General features: G+C 47.4%; 2 protein-coding genes and 1 long non-coding RNA gene across 8 annotated transcripts in view; all 3 read right to left on the bottom strand.

Annotated features, from left to right (window-relative positions):
* Nucleotide 1: 1 nt before the first annotated feature.
* Nucleotides 2-3,927, bottom strand: LOC135572251 (uncharacterized). Its single transcript, XR_010464163.1, has 2 exons — nucleotides 1,961-3,927; nucleotides 2-1,825 (listed from the first exon to the last, which is right to left on the bottom strand). It is a non-coding gene; the product is annotated as an uncharacterized LOC135572251 (long non-coding RNA).
* Nucleotides 3,928-4,594: 667 nt separating this feature from the next.
* Nucleotides 4,595-8,608, bottom strand: LOC115130974 (CUE domain-containing protein 2-like). Its single transcript, XM_065019895.1, has 2 exons — nucleotides 5,811-8,608; nucleotides 4,595-5,631 (listed from the first exon to the last, which is right to left on the bottom strand). The coding sequence occupies exon 2, from the start codon at nucleotides 5,615-5,617 to the stop codon at nucleotides 4,778-4,780; it is 840 nt and encodes a 279-aa protein (XP_064875967.1). The 5' UTR covers nucleotides 5,618-5,631; nucleotides 5,811-8,608; the 3' UTR covers nucleotides 4,595-4,777.
* Nucleotides 8,609-8,698: 90 nt separating this feature from the next.
* Nucleotides 8,699-13,206, bottom strand: part of LOC115130983 (rho guanine nucleotide exchange factor 9-like) — a 100,568-nt gene continuing 96,060 nt past the window's right edge. For 5 of the 6 annotated variants that reach the window (XM_065019890.1, XM_065019889.1, XM_065019887.1 and 2 more), the window contains 2 exons: nucleotides 12,987-13,139; nucleotides 8,699-9,632 (listed from right to left, as the gene is read on the bottom strand). The gene's annotated coding sequence lies outside the window, so the exon portion shown is untranslated. The remainder of the gene's footprint in view (nucleotides 9,633-12,986; nucleotides 13,140-13,206) is intronic. The other variant, XM_065019888.1, reaches the window with a different exon arrangement.

Below are 13,206 nucleotides of genomic sequence, written 5' to 3' on the forward strand. Positions count from 1 at the left end.
GTTGGAATTGTATTTTCTTTTATAAGATGAATCTCATTATAATACATATGATCAATGACACGCAATGAAAGTCAGAGGCTGGGTCACACAGGGCTCTGATCAGAAGTAGTGCAGTACGTAGGAAATATTTCAGATATGTCCACACGGTGATAGTGCCAGTACGAAGGTACCTTAAGCTCAGTTCTTGTACTGCTGTCAGGTTAACATTCTGGGCCTTCAAGGTAACCCCTTCATTGACATTGCGTTGGCAGAGTACATCCAGATTCCTGTTCTGTCTCCAAGGTAACCCCAAGTTGCTATGTCTTCCTCTGGGCTGCAGTTGTTCCCAGATCCTGCTGGGGGAGTCAGAGGGCTTGGGGAGGCTCCTCAGCAACTCACCCAACAAACATACTGGGAAAACCTCATTTGCATTCTCCTGGTGTCCTCTTTCCCTGTCTCCTCAAAACCCATTGGATGAGAAAGCTACAGGCACCACCTCTCTGACCTCCTCCAATGGGGTTAGAGGAGGCGGCGAGAGGAGTATGCAATTGAGATTCTCCCACAACACATGAGAACACTGATTAATATTCTGTTCTCATAAGACTTGTTGTTCTCGGGACTGTTTGCCATTCAGAGGGCCTTTTAAGTGTACAGGAACATAAGGACAGAAAGTGACTATAATAACATGGCAGCAGCTACAGGACCTCAACAGCAAAGACAGAACACAGATAGTGAGCAGTCTAAAGTACCGTGTGTGTTGTACCCCGTTTCACCCTGTTGTAGAGGTGTGTTGTACCCTGTTGTAGAGGTGTGTTGTGTTGTACCCTGCTGCGGAGGTGTGTGTTGTGTTGTACCTGTTGCGGAGGTGTGTGTGGGGTTGTACCTGTTGCGGAGGTGTGTGTTGTACCTGTTGCGGAGAGGTGTGTGTTGTGTTGTACCTGTTGCGGAGGTGTGTGTGGGGTTGTACCTGTTGCGGAGGTGTGTGTTGTGTTGTACCTGTTGCGGAGGTGTGTGTTGTGTTGTACCTGTTGCGGAGGTGTGTGTTGTGTTGTACCTGTTGCGGAGGTGTGTGTTGTGTTGTACCTGTTGCGGAGGTGTGTGCTGTGTTGTACCTGTTGCGGAGGTGTGTGCTGTGTTGTACCCTGTTGCGGAGTTGTGTGTGTGTTGTACCCTGTTACAGAGTTGTGTGTGTGTGTTGTACCCTGTTACAGAGGTGTGTGTGTGTTGTACCCTGTTACAGAGGTGTGTGTGTGTTGTACCCTGTTACAGAGGTGTGTGTGTGTTGTACCCGGTTACAGAGGTGAGTGTGTGTGTTGTACCCTGTTACAGAGGTATGTGTGTGTTGTACCCTGTTACAGAGGTGTGTGTGTGTTGTACCCTGTTACAGAGGTGTGTGTGTGTTGTACCCTGTTGCAGAGGTATGTGTGTGTTGTACCCTGTTACAGAGGTGTGTGTGTGTTGTACCCTATTACAGAGGTATGTGTGTGTTGTACCCTGTTACAGAGGTGTGTGTGTGTTGTACCCTGTTACAGAGGTGTGTGTGTGTGTTGTACCCTGTTACAGAGGTGTGTGTGTGTTGTACCCTGTTACAGAGGTGTGTGTGTGTGTTGTATCCTGTTACAGAGGTGTGTGTGTGTGTTGTACCCTGTTACAGAGGTGTGTGTGTGTTGTACCCTGTTACAGAGGTATGTGTGTGTTGTACCCTGTTATAGAGGTGTGTGTGTAGTTTATCCTCCAGTATGTTAGTGTCTAGTTGAATAGTCTTCCTCCTGATGAAGGTGTTTAGGGACAAAGCTGCCTGCTGCTGCACACACACTGATGGGTCATGCAGCTCCGTGTCCATGGCCTGTTAATTCACACACACACACACACACACACACACACACACACACACAGAGAGTGTGTCAGTAAATGGCACAGCCAGTAGGGACATGCAGCTCAAAAGATACAGACAGTTATGTGAAGATAAATATTATTTTACCCATCTCATCTCCTCTGTGAATGTCTGGAGCTTCAGGGCAGAGATGAGCTGTAGGGGGACCAGCTGGGTCCCAGTCTGGGCAGCAGGGCAGATATGAGCTGTAGGGGGACCAGCTGGGTCCCAGTCTGGGCAGCAGGGCAGAGATGAGCTGTAGGGAGACCCTGGGTCCCAGTCTGGAGCTTCAGGGAAGAGATGAGCTGTAGGGGGACCAGCTGGGTCCCAGTCTGGGCAGCAGGGCAGAGATGAGCTGTAGGGAGACCAGCTAGGTCCCAGTCTGGGCAGCAGGGCAGAGATGAGCTGTAGGGGGACCAGCTGGGTCCCAGTCTGGGCAGCAGGGCAGAGATGAGCTGTAGGGGGACCAGCTGGGTCCCAGTCTGGGCAGCAGGGCAGAGATGAGCTGTAGGGGGACCAGCTGGGTCCCAGTCTGGAGCTTCAGGGCAGAGATGAGCTGTAGGGAGACCAGCTGGGTCCCAGTCTGGGCTTCAGGGCAGAGATGAGCTGTAGGGAGACCAGCTGGTTCCCAGTCTGGGCTTCAGGGCAGAGATGAGCTGTAGGGGGACCAGCTGGGTCCCAGTTTGGGCTTCAGGGCAGAGATGAGCTGTAGGGAGACCAGCTGGTTCCCAGTCTGGGCTTCAGGGCAGAGATGAGCTGTAGGGGGACCAGCTGGGTCCCAGTCTGGGCTTCAGGGCAGAGATGAGCTGTAGGGGGACCAGCTGGGTCCCAGTCTGGGCAGCGGGGCAGAGATGAGCTGTAGGGAGACCAGCTGGGTCCCAGTCTGGAGCTTCAGGGAAGAGATGAGCTGTAGGGAGACCAGCTGGGTCCCAGTCTGGGCAGCAGGGCAGAGATGAGCTGTAGGGGGACCAGCTGGGTCCCAGTCTGGAGCTTCAGGGCAGAGATGAGCTGTAGGGGGACCAGCTGGGTCCCTGTCTGGGCAGCAGGGCAGAGATAGATGAGCTGTAGGGAGACCAGCTGGGTCCCAGTCTGGAGCTTCAGGGAAGAGATGAGCTGTAGGGGGACCATCTGGGTCCCAGTCTGGGCAGCAGGGCAGATATGAGCTGTAGGGGGACCAGCTGGGTCCCAGTCTGGGCAGCAGGACAGAGATGAGCTGTAGGGAGACCAGCTGGGTCCCAGTCTGGGCAGCAGGACAGAGATGAGCTGTAGGGAGACCAGCTGGGTCCCAGTCTGGGCTTCAGGGCAGAGATGAGCTGTAGGGGGACCAGCTGGGTCCCAGTCTGGGGCTTCAGGACAGAGATGAGCTGTAGGGGGACCAGCTGGGTCCCAGTCTGGAGCTTCAGGGCAGAGATGAGCTGTAGGGGGACCAGCTGGGTCCCAGTCTGGGCAGCAGGGCAGATATGAGCTGTAGGGGGACCAGCTGGGTCCCAGTCTGGGCAGCAGGACAGAGATGAGCTGTAGGGAGACCAGCTGGGTCCCAGTCTGGGCTTCAGGGCAGAGATGAGCTGTAGGGAGACCAGCTGGGTCCCAGTCTGGGGCTTCAGGACAGAGATGAGCTGTAGGGAGACCAGCTGGGTCCCAGTCTGGGCAGCAGGGCAGAGATGAGCTGTAGGGAGACCAGATGGGTCCCAGTCTGGAGCTTCAGGGAAGAGATGAGCTGTAGGGGGACCAGCTGGTTCCCAGTCTGGGCCCCAGGGCAAGAGATGAGCTGTAGGGGGACCAGCTGGGTCCCAGTCTGGGCAGCAGGGTTGGTCCTTTCCTTGCTCTTGCAAGGTCCACAGACTCTCACTGCCTCTGTAGCCCTTGCTCCTGTCTCTCTCTCTGTCCTTTAGGGTCGGGTGCTTCCCCTCTCCTTTCTTGGTTGTTCTCTGTGTACTTGTATGACCATCCTCCTCCACGTCTCACTCTGCAACCCCTGTCTCCCCCTCCCTTGGAAGGCTTCTCTTTCCCCCTCTCCTCCTCCCTCCCTTGGAAGGCTGCTCTTTCCCCCTCTCCTCCTCCCTCCCTTGGAAGCCTGCTCTTTCCCCCTCTCCTCCTCCCTCCCTTGGAAGGCTGCTCTTTCCCCCTCTCCTCCCCCTCCCTCGGAGGGCTGCTCTTTCCCCTCTCCTCCTGCCTCCCCTCCCTCGGAGGACTGCTCTTCCCCCCTCTCCTCCTGCCTCTCTCTCCACCCCCTCTCTCCTGCAGTTTCTGGGTTCAGCTGATTGTTGACCTGGGTTATCATTCTCCAGAAGTAGATCTCCAGTGCCTTGCTAGTAAAAAAGGCCCTTTTCATGCTGCGGGAAATACCACTTCCAGTCTAAGGAACAACTTCCTCCAACATGGCGCCGCATGTTTATGAGGTCGCCGATAACTTATTTTAGTAAAAACATGGGTGCACAGGCTGAATGGACTAAACTTACCCTTATATGAGGAATAAGGTATTGCGACAGAGTACTGAAAATAGTGTTTTGAAACAGGTCCCAAATCGCTAAGTCCCCCTGCCAGGAAAAATACCAATAACAATTATATCTGACCCCAAAAAATCTGTACCATGTCAGACCTGCTGAAATGGAGAAAAAAAACAGTACAGTTTGGACATAAGAGAATCAAATGTAGCAGTTGTTCAAGTCTTATACACATGGCCAGCCCACTACAAGAGCACATCATGACCCACCTAGAGAACAAAACAATGATGCCAGAGAATCACTGCAAAGGAGAAATTATATTCGAAGCAAGACGATGGCCACACACTTTTCAAATCAGACACTTACACATACTAAAAACAAACATTTTCCATAACCAGGCAAACAAGAAAAACAAGGCATTCAGAAAGAATGTAACCAACAAAGTCAATGGCTGGTGTTCCAGAAGAGTGCCAGTCAGTCATCAATGGAATCTGTATTTGCGTGCGGGTTTGATGCTGACGTAAGTTTTCTTCACCTCCTCCGTCTCCTCTTTCTTCACCAGTTGGTACCGCTCCCCTTTTGTGGTCACCACCTGGTTGCTGTGGTAACGCACCAGTTTCTTAGGGGCATCTTTAGGTGCAACAGGCCTGTGTGTTTTCTTATCCTCCTCTCTATCCACTAGCATGTACTTCTCCAGGATGCTCTCTTTCATCTTCTGCTCTGCCTGAGGGGAACCCATCTTCCCATGGTTTACGTTTAGAGGTGTGTGGCTGAGCTGGATGTCTCCTTCGATGATGAGGCGGACAGCCTCCTCCATGTCACCTTTAGCAATGGACAACGCACTCCTGGCCTCTGATAGTCTGCACTTGGGGAACATCTCCAGAAGGAGCGGCTCCTGGGCCTCCCACTCAGGGAATGGCACCTTGGCGGTGGCCCCCTCAGTCTGTGTAGTAAGGCAGTGCATCTCCCTCACAGGAGGCCCAGTGGAGGTAGCGCTGACTGTCAGTGGGACCTCCATTCTAGCCTTTGGCACACTATTTTCTGAACTCCGGGCTGTGGCTAGTTTTGAAGCCAGGCTGAACATCATATCACAAACGTTAACACTGTCAATTTCAGCAAAGCCAGGAATGTAGGCCTCCAGCATTTCTACAAAGACCTCCACGTCAAAGTTCTCCTCCACGCTCTCCTGAGATCCCAGATCCTCCAGGACTCCAGTGATGTAGGGAAGCAACACATCATCCAGGGAACTCAGGTCTGCTTCGGGAATGCATGTCTGAATGAACTCCTGCAGGGTATCGTGGATTATCTTGTGAAGGTCCATAATGGGCTCAAAACCTGTTAATTAACAAAAAACAATACCAAATTCAGATTGATTCAAACGTGACGACGGAAATAAACGGGATTGCGAATTATGCTCCCTTTAACCAAACTATACGCTATCACGAATGCATTACGAATTGATGATAGATAGCTAGCTAGAAGTAAACAAAACGAATAAACAAAATGAATCGTACCGGCGACCGCTGACTGTGAAGCAAACAAGAATGGCTAACGTAAGTTTTCAAAGGTTGACCAAACCGAACTAATATCAAAGACAAGTGGCCACTGTGATATAATATTTTCAGGATTTTCTGATCTATTGACGGACAACAATCACGTAATCAGAAGAGATGACGAGAATCGGGTTGACGTTAACTATCTATAGTAGCTAAACGGGCTTCAAAGCCGTACTGCTGCAGAACAAAAAGCTAGCAAGCCGAAACGAATATCGTTGTAGTAAAGTGCAACAAAAACTACGACGTGCAAATACAAATCTAACCTTAAACGTGCAAGAAATAAAAATGTTGTTCCAATTGTGTATCTACAAACTGTGTGAATAATTAGCCAGCTAAGAGATTATAAAGACTGCTAGCAACTCAATTGTTTACACACGAATAACCACAACAGAACCATTTATTTTTAGCGAGTTCTGCGCTGTCAACAGCGATTACCTACCGCCACCTATCGTACTGGAGTGGGATTAGATCATGAAAAGGATCTAAAAAGAAAAAATAACGATACTTTAAACTACACTTTCATTTGTTCGCTTATATGTCACATTACTCCATTACATTTGTAAAAAATATATAACCCGCACGTGTATTTTCCTACGACACTGACTTTGCTGATAACTACTTTATTCAGGAAAAGTATACTTAAGACTGAAGTAGTTGCCTCAACTAGCTATCTTCAAATGAATGCACTTATTGCAGAGCGTCTGCTAAGTTACAAAAATGTAAATGTATCCTATTCCTGTCTGCCATGCCACCAACAGTTCCATCATAACGCTCCTATCTGTCCGTTGTGTAACGCCAAGAGTCTCTCCCACAAGAAACCCAAGATGAAGCCTGACAAGAATACACACACACTCTCCTACGACCACCTCATTTTGATACATTTAAATCACTGGAATTCAGTAATACATGTCTTTATAACCTTCTCCATGCCATGGAACCTACATTTAGTATCATCTTCATTATCCTATGTGTTTTCTTTTTAAATCAGTGCTTGAGTATTAAAATGTAATTGTTAACCTTACAGTGCATTCATAAAGTATTCAGACCCCTTGACTTTTTCCAGATTTAGTTCAATTATAGCCTCATTCTAAAATTGATTCAATTGTTTTTCCCCCTCATCAATCTATACAAAATATCCCATAATGACAAAGCAAAAAAGTTTTTGAAAAATGTTTGCTAATTTTAAAGAAAAGATGTAAATGTGATATTTCAGTTTTTCCAAGTATTCAGACCATTTACTCAGTATTTTGTTGAAGCACCTTTGGCAGCGATTACAGCCTCGATTCTTCTTGGGTATGACGCTACAAGCTTGGAACACCTGTATTTGGGGAGTTTCTCCCAATCTTCTCTGCAGATCCTCTCAAGCTCTGTCAGGTTGGATGGGGAACGTCGCTGCAGCTATTTTCAGTCCGGGTTTTGGCAGAGCAATTGTCCCGAAGCCAATCCCTCATTGTCTTGGCTGTGTGCTTAGGGTCGTTGTTCTATTGGAAGGTGAACCTTCGCCCCAGTCTGAGGTCCTGAGCGCTCTGGAGCAGGTTTTCATCAAATATCTCTCTGTACTTTGCTCTATTCATCTTTTCCTTGATCCTGACTAGTCTCCCAGTCCCTGCTGCTGAAAAACATCCCCACAGCATGATACTGCCACCACCAGGATTCACCATAGGGATGGTGCCAGGTTTCCAACGGTGATTTTAGCATGTAAATCTTGGTGGGGCAAAAAAAATAAGTGGAATGCATGCCAGAAAAGCCAATACACAACACTAAACAATACATGAACTGCACTATAATGGTGACCACAAACACAACAGCAGTCCCAACATCTTACCACTGCTACACCTGGCTATCAGCAGAGCCTTGTCTGGCAGCGAAACAGTTCATTCAGCCTCATTTACTGCCTTTTAAAAACATAGCTGATATGGCTGACTTGCTTAAAGAAAGGTGGTTTCTAATGACAATTGAGATGTACAAACTATGGCAGAAGGGGACGACAAGCGGATAAGAGGCAATCAGCAATTTCGATTAAGACAATGAGCGAGCTAGGACAGACGTAATGTCAGTCAATATAACTATTTGTTTAGCACTTTTGAAATGTACATCAACAGAATTCAGAAGATGGGCCGTTCTTATAGTGTTCTCTCTTTACACCAAGTCAGAACAGTAGGATGAATAAAGGGGTCATAGAAGCAGACAATGAAAGCTCCTAAAATATTTGATTTTTACATTTCTCCAAAACAGTTTATAGGCTACAGACAGAACAGTAGGCAAAATTAAGAGGGGTAAATTATTAGGGTGAGGCACATGGGATACTTACATCTTACCCAAGTGCAGACTATAAGAGGCCAGGAGAGCCTTGTCCACACAGCCACTGTCACTGATTCCTTCCAAACCACTCGTTGAATTTGCGATTTCCAACTTAATGTTAATGTCCAATGGCCGATGAGCACCGATACGTTTTATCTATAATTTCTCTTCAGTATTTATCTTCCTATGACAAGGATTAAATTGGATTTGCTAATAGATTGTCGTCTTGATTCATGATGACTGCTTGTCTAGCTTGCTAGCTAAAATTGTGAAAGTATGATGTTGACATCATCAGTCCAATCAAAGCTACTGTACATATAACGTGATTTGAAGTCATTTTATCTGTGGCCAATTACCTTGAGCCTTCTTGGATGGGCACTTCTATGGCAGCAGCCGAAGGGCTAGAATTTTCAATGTACCGAGTCAATGTGCTGGGGTACAGGTTAGTTGAGGTAATTTGTACATGTAGGTAGGGGTAAAGTGACTATGCATAGATAATAAACAGCGAGTTTACAAGCAACATAAATTAGGAAAAAGTCGAGGTCTGTATTCGCTAAAAGTTTTTATTCAAAGTATGAATTTTGGCACCGCGGTTATACAGGTTGTACAGGACAAATATAGGGACAGGTAGGCGTTTTCAGAATTGACTTTTTAACAAGTATCAACTGATGGTGACTCAATGTTGTTGCTCGCACATCATGCAACCAGTTATCAAAACTCAACTCTGCCTCGATATAAGCGAACGGAGTTGAGCGTTCTTCAGCTAATGTTGCTATTGGCTCGAACATTAGAAATGTGAAACGTACTGCATTTACTTGTTCCTCTGTTTTTATCATGTTATATGCAATAATAAACAATACTATACTGTAGCTGTACCCATGTTGTGATTGGTTCTGGCATTAAATGTGAAACGTCCTGCATTTACTTGTTCCTCTGTATTTAACATGTGTACATTGCATGAACACTCTCCATGGCTGAACTATAATCACTGTGTTGTAACTGTTTGTGATATTGGACTGTATAACCCAGGAAGTTGTTCTAATGTTTACTGAAGGCATAATGGACGGTCAAAGGACTGAGAAAACCACGATGCTCATTTGCTTTTAACAGTGTTGTATGTGAAACTTGAATACAAAAATAAAATGTATTTTGTACCGCAGTTGGAATTGTATTTTCTTTTATAAGATGAATCTCATAATACACATGATCAATGACACTCAGTGAAAATCACAGGCTGCAATCCACTTCCACGTAGGGCTGTCTCGACGCAAAACTAGTTCACTACATAGGGAAAAGGGTGCCATTTCTGCTATGCTCAGTCACATGGCCAGCATGAGGGTGCACTTAGCTCAGTTCTATCTCCAAGGTAACCCCAAGTTGCTGTCTTCCTCTGGCCTGCAGTTGTTCCCAAATCCCACTGGGGGCGTCAGAGGGCTTGGGGAGGCCCCTTAGCAACTCTCCCAACAGACACACAGCGTCCTACAACACATGAGAACACAGGTTACTTCACCCACTACACACCATATTTTTTTCTGGGACAGTTGGTAGTTTAGACGGCCATTTTGGCACAGAAACCTAAAATAATAACAGAGCATGCAGGGCATGTATTGACAAGACAGAAGCAGAAAGGAACACCACAATTGAATATCCTGTACTCTATGTGCAGTCCGTCTTCCTGTGTTGTACCCTGTTGTAGGGGTGTGTTGTACCCTGTTGTAGAGGTGTGTTGTACCCTATGGGAGATGTGTGTTGTACCCTGTTGTAGAGGTGTGTTGTACCCTGTTGTAGGGGTGTGTTGTACCCTGTTGTAGAGGCGTGTTGTACCCTGTTGTAGGGGTGTGTTGTACCCTGTTGTAGAGGTGTGTTGTACCCTGTTGTAGAGGTGTGTTGTACCCTGTTGTAGGGGTGTGTTGTACCCTGTTGTAGAGGTGTGTTGTACCCTATGGGAGATGTGTGTTGTACCCTGTTGTAGAGGTGTGTTGTACCCTGTTGTAGGGGTGTGTTGTACCCTGTTGTAGAGGCGTGTTGTACCCTGTTGTAGGGGTGTGTTGTACCCTGTTGTAGAGGTGTGTTGTACCCTGTTGTAGAGGTGTGTTGTACCCTGTTGTAGGGGTGTGTTGTACCCTGTTGTAGAGGTGTGTTGTACCCTGTTGTAGAGGTGTGTTGTACCCTGTTGTAGGGGTGTGTTGTACCCTGTTGTAGAGGTGTGTTGTACCCTATGGGAGATGTGTGTTGTACCCTGTTGTAGAGGTGTGTTGTACCCTGTTGTAGGGGTGTGTTGTACCCTGTTGTAGAGGCGTGTTGTACCCTGTTGTAGGGGTGTGTTGTACCCTATGGGAGATGTGTGTTGTACCCTGTTGTAGAGGTGTGTTGTACCCTGTTGTAGAGGTGTGTTGTACCCTGTTGTAGAGGTGTGTTGTACCCTGTTGTAGGGGTGTGTTGTACCCTGTTGTAGAGGTGTGTTGTACTGTACCCTGTTGTAGAGGTGTGTTGTGTTGTACCCTGTTGTAGAGGTGTGTTGTACTGTACCCTGTTATAGTGGTGTGTTGTACCCTGTTGTAGAGGTGTGTTGTGTTGTACCCTGTTGTAGAGGTGTGTTGTACCCTGTTGTAGGTGTGTTGTACCCTGTTGTAGAGGTGTGTTGTACCCTGTTGTAGGGGTGTGTTGTACCCTGTTGTAGGGGTGTGTTGTACCCTGTTGTAGAGGTGTGTTGTACCCTGTTGTAGAGGTGTGTTGTATCCTGTTGTAGAGGTGTGTTGTACCCTGTTGTAGAGGTGTGTTGTACTGTACCCTGTTGTAGAGGTGTGTTGTACTGTACCCTGTTGTAGAGGTGTGTTGTGTTGTACCCTGTTGTAGAGGTGTGTTGTACCCTGTTGTAGAGGTGTGTTATGTTGTACCCTGTTGTAGAGGTGTGTTGTACCCTGTTGTAGAGGTATGTTGTACTGTACCCTGCTGTAGAGGTGTGTTGTACCCTGTTGTAGAGGTGTGTTATGTTGTACTTGTTGTAGAGGTGTGTTATGTTGTACCCTGTTGTAGAGGTGTGTTATGTTGTAGAGGTGTGTTGTACTGTACCCTGTTGTAGAGGTGTGTTGTACTGTACCCTGTGGTAGAGGTGTGTTGTACTGTACCCTGTTGTAGAGGTATGTGTGTGTTGTACCCTGTTGCAGAGGTGTGTGTGTGTTGTACCCTGTTGCAGAGGTATGTGTGTGTTGTACCCTGTTGCAGAGGTGTGTTATGTTGTACCCTGTTGTAGAGGTGTGTTGTACCCTGTTGTAGAGGTATGTTGTACTGTACCCTGCTGTAGAGGTGTGTTGTACCCTGTTGTAGAGGTGTGTTATGTTGTACTTGTTGTAGAGGTGTGTTGTACTGTACCCTGTTGTAGAGGTGTGTTGTACTGTACCCCATTGTAGTGGTGTGTTGTACCCTGTTGTAGAGGTGTGTTGTACTGTACCCTGTTGTAGAGGTGTGTTGTACCCTGTTGTAGAGGTGTGTTATGTTGTACCCTGTTGTAGAGGTGTGTTGTACTGTACCCTGCTGTAGAGGTGTGTTGTACCCTGTTGTAGAGGTGTGTTATGTTGTACCCTGTTGTAGAGGTGTGTTGTACCCTGTTGTAGAGGTATGTTGTACTGTACCCTGCTGTAGAGGTGTGTTGTACCCTGTTGTAGAGGTGTGTTATGTTGTACTTGTTGTAGAGGTGTGTTGTACTGTACCCCATTGTAGTGGTGTGTTGTACCCTGTTGTAGAGGTGTTTTGTACTGTACCCTGTTGTAGAGGTGTGTTGTACCCTGTTGTAGAGGTGTGTTATGTTGTACCCTGTTGTAGAGGTGTGTTGTACTGTACCCTGCTGTAGAGGTGTGTTGTACCCTGTTGTAGAGGTGTGTTATGTTGTACCCTGTTGTAGAGGTGTGTTGTACTGTACCCTGCTGTAGAGGTGTGTTGTACCCTGTTGTAGAGGTGTGTTATGTTGTACCCTGTTGTAGAGGTGTGTTGTACCCTGTTGTAGAGGTATGTTGTACTGTACCCTGCTGTAGAGGTGTGTTGTACCCTGTTGTAGAGGTGTGTTATGTTGTACTTGTTGTAGAGGTGTGTTGTACTGTACCCCATTGTAGTGGTGTGTTGTACCCTGTTGTAGAGGTGTTTTGTACTGTACCCTGTTGTAGAGGTGTGTTGTACCCTGTTGTAGAGGTGTGTTATGTTGTACCCTGTTGTAGAGGTGTGTTGTACTGTACCCTGCTGTAGAGGTGTGTTGTACCCTGTTGTAGAGGTGTGTTATGTTGTACCCTGTTGTAGAGGTGTGTTGTACTGTACCCTGTTGTAGAGGTGTGTTGTACTGTACCCTGTTGTAGAGGTGTGTTGTGTTGTACCCTGTTGTAGAGGTGTGTTGTACCCTGTTGCAGAGGTGTGTTGTACCCTGTTGCAGAGGTATGTGTGTGTTGTACCCTGTTGCAGAGGTGTGTGTGTGTGTTGTACCCTGTTGCAGAGGTATGTGTGTGTTGTACCCTGTTGCAGAGGTGTGTGTGTGTTGTACCCTGTTGCAGAGGTGTGTTGTACCCTGTTGCAGAGGTATGTGTGTGTTGTACCCTGTTGCAGAGGTGTGTGTGTTGTACCCTGTTGCAGAGGTATGTGTGTGTTGTACCCTGTTGCAGAGGTGTGTTGTACCCTGTTGCAGAGGTATGTGTGTGTTGTACCCTGTTGCAGAGGTGTGTGTGTGTTGTACCCTGTTGCAGAGGTATGTGTGTGTTGTACCCTGTTGCAGAGGTGTGTGTGTGTTGTACCCTGTTGCAGAGGTATGTGTGTGTTGTACCCTGTTGCAGAGGTATGTGTGTGTTGTACCCTGTTATAGAGGTGTGTGTGTAGTTTATCCTCCAGTATGTTAGTGTCTAGTTGAGTAGTCTTCCTCCTGATGAAGGTGTTTAGGGACAAAGCTGCCTGCTGCTGCACACACACTCCACACACTGATGGGTCATGCAGCTCCGTGTCCATGGCCTGTTAATTCACACACAAACACACACACATAGAGAGATACGGCTGAGATACAATGAGACTAAACCAG

Source organism: Oncorhynchus nerka, linkage group LG6 (assembly GCF_034236695.1).
Source record: "Oncorhynchus nerka isolate Pitt River linkage group LG6, Oner_Uvic_2.0, whole genome shotgun sequence".
NCBI classification, from domain to species: Eukaryota; Metazoa; Chordata; class Actinopteri; order Salmoniformes; family Salmonidae; genus Oncorhynchus; species Oncorhynchus nerka.

Bases quoted from the DNA above. Each gene is read 5' to 3' on its own strand.
- LOC115130974 (XM_065019895.1), bottom strand. From the start codon at position 5,617: ATGGACCTTCACAAGATAATCCACGATACCCTGCAGGAGTTCATTCAG.